The sequence below is a fragment of the Canis lupus genome, chromosome 10 (genome assembly GCF_011100685.1).
Source record: "Canis lupus familiaris isolate Mischka breed German Shepherd chromosome 10, alternate assembly UU_Cfam_GSD_1.0, whole genome shotgun sequence".
Lineage (NCBI taxonomy): Eukaryota > Metazoa > Chordata > Mammalia > Carnivora > Canidae > Canis > Canis lupus.
In genome coordinates, this window is record NC_049231.1 from 10,848,754 (window position 1) to 10,854,223 (window position 5,470).

Below are 5,470 nucleotides of genomic sequence, written 5' to 3' on the forward strand. Positions count from 1 at the left end.
TATAGGAATAGACAATTGCTTTTAAAAAATAAATTTCTGCATATAAAACACCAACTACAATAACATTTTATCAGTCATTTTCATTAAGCTTGGAAGGTCTACCTTCTGGTCTTCTGGACACAGGTGGCATTGTTCTCTTTTTTAAGCTAAGCAGGGGTTTCTTTAGAATCCACCCATGATTGTAAAGTTTGGCTTCCCATTTTCCTTTTGATAAAAGAAAACCTTTTAGGGGGTCTTGTTATTTCTAACAGGCAAAAAGGGTTGGTTATCCATTTTCCAGCTTTGCTCTGGTCAAACGCAGGCATTTCTCAGGGCCATAAACAGCAGATCCAGTTCTCCAATTGCTTTGATCTCTCCATTCTCTCCAAGCTGTAAAAATAAGAATGCGTGAGTATTTGAGCATTTATACCATGCTTTTTTTAGGAGGAACAAATTATAAAAAGATGGTTAGGTTGCTGGAGACATAAACCAGGTTTTTGCCTTTGTAAAATATTACTAATAGTGATCTTTTCACAAGAATATAGTGTGATTTGCCATAGACCCAACTGAAATGAAAGGGCACAAACAGGCACCAGTCTCAGTTGTATCTACACTGATGAAGCTGCCGAAAGCCACTTCCTCACCAGAGAAGCAGGTCCTGCAGATGCACAGCAGGCATCTGCAGGACCCAATACCCCCCATCACGCCCGGCCTTGCCTCATACCCTCACAATAGGCTATGGCCAACTAATTATAACAGCTCAGCTCACACAACTTCGAATCAAAACTACACATTTACCAGTACACATGGGTTTTTTTTTTTTTTTCTGTTCTCAACTCCTTAACAAAGGGGGGAAAATACAGGTTTTCACTTTTGTGGGGGGAATGACAAATTAGTCCCATCCAGTTGCTTTAATTAGTAGAAAGCCAGATACACAATATAATACCGCTTCTTTCCTCTTCCTTCCAAATAGTATGCAAATGAGGCTTCCAGACTCCATAGGAGACAGAAGTCAGATTCGAGGCCAAAGCATCCTCCTCTGAAATTCATCTAATCTATTAAATTTGCTCCAACTTATTTCAAGGAAGGTAGTAAGCCATGACTGTCCTCTATGCTTTGCTCCCCTTTCTCTTCCTGCTGTCTGCCATCATTCCACCTTTCGTACTTCCTTTGACATCATGTCAAGTGATACTTCTTATATCTCAAAGACTCCCAAGGCTATAAAGAACTTTGGAAGTCTCCTGATCTACTGTGTCTCCTCCATTCTACCACAACCAGCTCTCTGCTTCTACCTCCAGTGGCGGGGAATTAACACCTCCAAGACCACCCTCTCATTTCAGCTGGTGCTGACCAGTTTTCTCTCAGGTTGAGCTTCCTCTGAGTAACATTCTTCTCTCACCTATGCTTTCTGGAGCTACAGGCCTTAAAAAAATAAATAAATACATAATCACTCTTCTACATGACACTCTACTGCAAATGTTAAAGTCGATTTTTTCAAAATGAGTTAAAAGTTTTAAATTCTATTCCCCTACATGGATCACCATCAGATGTTTCTCTCTCACACTTCATTTTTCTAAAGCCAACAAAGTAAGCTGACATCAGGAATTTTTCAAGCCAGAAGTGCAAAGAACTTCTTGGCAATGGCATGCTAACATTCAGCCCTCTACCTCTAGGTAATAGATATATGGCAAGAGAATTGGTCTTCACAATGAAAGACTACAAAGCCTTCGATTATCAAAGAAATGGTTAGATTCATTAAATCATGATCAGCAAGAAATAATTTTTAAAAGAAACATCAAGGTGGAAAGAAGGGGATGATTAAGGTTACACCTGTTATTAAAAATTCCAATAGCTAGAACCTTCATGTTTCTGAGGTTTGTTACCTGCTTGCAAAAGCATCACTTTCGCTGCTAGTAATCATTCCTCTGGTTTTTGAATGAGTCACAATTGCTAGTCTGAGCCTTCTACTATTGTTCCTTTATCCAAATAGGCCATGTGACAGTATCATTCTCTGTACAAATGCACACTAGCCTAACCAGATAGATGCTCACTGGGGATTTGTTGAGTGAAGAAGGAGACCAGAAAGGAAAGGGAAAAAAGAGAGGAAGAGAAGAGTATTTCCAGTTCAGACTTCCATTCACTCTAATAAATCCATTCCATTTGGAACTGCATAAAAGAAATTGGGGGTTGCTCATTCTTGCTTTTAAATTAAAATCAATAGCTTCTAGGTATTATATTATGATAATTAAATATAAGTATCAATAATTCTAAAAATTTACATCATATATGTGCAACTCTTTTGTTATGGTTGTTCTGGGTTTATTTCTCCAAGTTTTAAGTCATCAAATCAATGGCTTCAAAAATCACCTCAAATAAATTTGTCCCCAAGTACTTTCCTGTTTTTGAACAAGTGCTTGTTTGGATTACGTGAATCAGTAGGAATTTCAAATTTCCTAAAGAATTAACACTAAAACTAACACAAATTGCTGCTAGAAAGAGTGCTGGAGGGGATTCAAGAGACCTGCATTCTAGCCCTGGCTCTACGGCTAGTCATGCCCAGAACATGGGGTGAAGAGATTAGATAATCTTATTTCCCAGTCAATTCTAGAATTCTATGATTTGCAAAATTTTAAAATTTATCTATAAATATATATAATAAATATATATAAAATAAATACAAAATAAATAGTATATACAAATAAATATATATATAATCAACCTGATGTAGGCAAATAAAGCAAAAAATTACATGTGGGGGGAAAAAAGAAAAGGTAGGAAAGAAAAACAATATTTGTCTCTCCTATTTAATGGTTAGAGTTAATAGTTATTAGTAGTACCTTTTGCACTGTGTCCTTCAGCTTTTGCACATTTCTCTGGATATGCTGGTCATCGTTCTCAATATGCTACAAAATGAAAACCAGAGCACTTATTTTAACACTGTCGTGCTGAAGCTTTATGAACCTCAGCGTCCCTAACTGAGGTGTGTTACAATGCACCTGGAGTTAAAGTTCTTAGCAATTTTGCCCACAATGACCTAGATTTCACCAGTGACCTAGATTTTCAAAGCTCTTGAATTCCCTTGGACACCAAAATCCAGTCATTTCCCTTACATGGGACCTCTCTTCACCCTTGAGAAATCCTACTGAGGTTTACGTTTGTGGAAAGAGTAGAGTGGTTTATGCAAATTCTGTGAAGAATAAAACCCTAACTCTACCCCTCAAAAAAATGCATGCTCAGAACAAGAAACGGACATAAAATGTCTTGTGTGAACAGTAGGCCCTCCTCAATAAATACTAGGTCCCTTCACTCTGCCCACTCCACTGCAGTCTTTTCATAATTTTAAATATTCAGAGCCATCAAGGTCACACACCTCTGACTTTTGTCCCTTCTCGTGACATCCAAAGGGCAACCATCTTTGCCCACCCAGCACTGAACATTAAATCTTCCCATTAGCCTCTCTTCTTCCCACCTGTTCCATCTATACTCCAGGGACCCATTCCCACACCTAGGCATTTTTTCCCTACAGGTCTCAACACCTTTCTTGTCTCACATAACTTGAGATGCTTTTTCCCAAGGACAAAAGAGCTTTCTCTGCTCTTGTCTTTCAGACACTCTTCGTCATCATATGTTCAAAATATGATTCAATTAAAGCAAAAACAAACATTCTGTGATTCCAAATGACTCTCACGGTGGTGTTGCTGAGGCACCTCTTGCTGCCAGCGTGGGAAGGGGCAGTGAGGGTTTGCAGAGAAGAGCTCTAAAGGAAAGAAGCAAGGCAAGACAGTCAAGTAGGAGAGGGTAGAGTTAGGCGGGGACAAAAACTCACACATTGGCTTAGCTTGTTGCTGAGCCTGGCCAGGAAGGGCACCACCTCCTGCATATAGGGCTGAAACCTATCGGATTGGGGGAGCAGCACTTCTTCAAGGGTAAAGTTCAGCACCTCCTTCATCAGATAGCAGCGCTCTCCCATCTGCAGGCAAAAGTGAAACAGCAGGGGTCATGTTGAGGGGCATCCAGAAGACCCAAAGCATCATCACCACCATCCAAACAACCAGGGATGACACACTGCCCCGCTCATCATGACTATGGCTTACATTGACTCCGTGGAACAGTTTCTCCCCAATGAGACGAACATCTGTGTTGTTATCTGCCAAACTAGCCTGGAAGAGAAGAAAAGACTAAGTGCCTTTTCATCTGTGATGAAAAGTCTGTGAGTAGAGATGCACTCTATCCACTCTCCCCAGAGCAGCCCCATGAAGACTCAAGAATTCAGATGTGTGCATGAGTTTAAAATAATGCACACAGGAGTAAGGAGAAACACAGTCAGAAGGGCTAATAAATGGCCTTTGGGGAGTAAAATTCAACGAACATATATCATCAAGGCCAACATGGAGGGTCTTCTGGTAAAGCCTAATCTCCAAAGAGTCTCTAAGGAGACATAGAAAATAATCTGTGGTCTACCAGTGAGGAGAGACAATGCATTCTTACAGATCTTAGTAGTGTTCTGGAAAACGTTTTAGGAACTATCAGGTTCCAAGGAGAGAAGATATGAAAGACAGAGAGACCGAGATGAGTACCTCCTTAGCCAGCATGAAGGTGCGGTTGGTGATATAGGGCTGCTGGAAGTTGGACTTGTCAAGTCTGCAGTGAGAGCTGATGGGCAGCGCTGCCCCTCCCTGCACCCACAGGGCAATGAGAAGGAGGCAGCTGGCGGCCAGAGTTCCCATAAGGGTAGAGCTCACAGATTTCTGCAGGGCAGCCATCGCAGACAGCTCTAACTGGAACTAATGGCGACTAGAAAAGAAACCTGGTATCAAGAGAACAAGAAGCAAAAGCATAAAGGCAAACAATTAGGTATCAAGAAGTATCACGTCAAACGAACCCATCACACCAAGTTTGCTGAAACACTTACCTGTTTCGATGATTCTGCTTGTGAGGGGAAGGCAAAAGTTGCTGCTTTTATAGCCCCCAGAATACACATTTTTTTTTTTGTAAAAAATGACATCAGCAATTATCTAATTTCCAGTACTGTCTTCTGAGAACTACCTAACCACCACAGGAGCCCACAAAACGCCACCTCCTATTTTTCCCACCTTGAAATGCGAGTGTTTCCCTAAAACGTCACTATTAGGGCCCCAAAGGTGTTTTCACAGATAAATCCCAGAAATTTTCTAAACCCTACTTATTTTTCAAAGAAAGCAATTGCTTTGTCTTCGTGGATTCCAGATTCGGCATAATATTTTTTCATCTTCTGTAGTAGCTGAGTAAACAGTTTGGTCATAGGCTCATTTTCCTTCCAGCTTCATAGATTCTTATCTCATTAAAGGTGATCAGAAATAAAGGACTCGTGTCCTATATCCTCTGCCTTAAAATAAATAGTGATAATAGCTTGGAGATAATTCCACTTTTAAAAATAACCTTATAAATTTTTAATACACTTTTATGTACATTTAATGTACATAAAAATATACACATATATTTTTAATCCTGA

General features: G+C 40.0%; 1 protein-coding gene across 1 annotated transcript; it reads right to left on the reverse strand.

Moving 5' to 3' along the window:
- Window positions 1-291: 291 nt before the first annotated feature.
- IL22 (interleukin 22) lies at window positions 292-4,742 on the reverse strand. The gene is made up of 5 exons (XM_038549514.1): window positions 4,557-4,742; window positions 4,074-4,139; window positions 3,806-3,949; window positions 2,817-2,882; window positions 292-369 (listed from the first exon to the last, which is right to left on the reverse strand). The coding sequence occupies exons 1-5, from the start codon at window positions 4,740-4,742 to the stop codon at window positions 292-294; spliced, it is 540 nt and encodes a 179-aa protein (XP_038405442.1).
- Window positions 4,743-5,470: the final 728 nt, after the last annotated feature.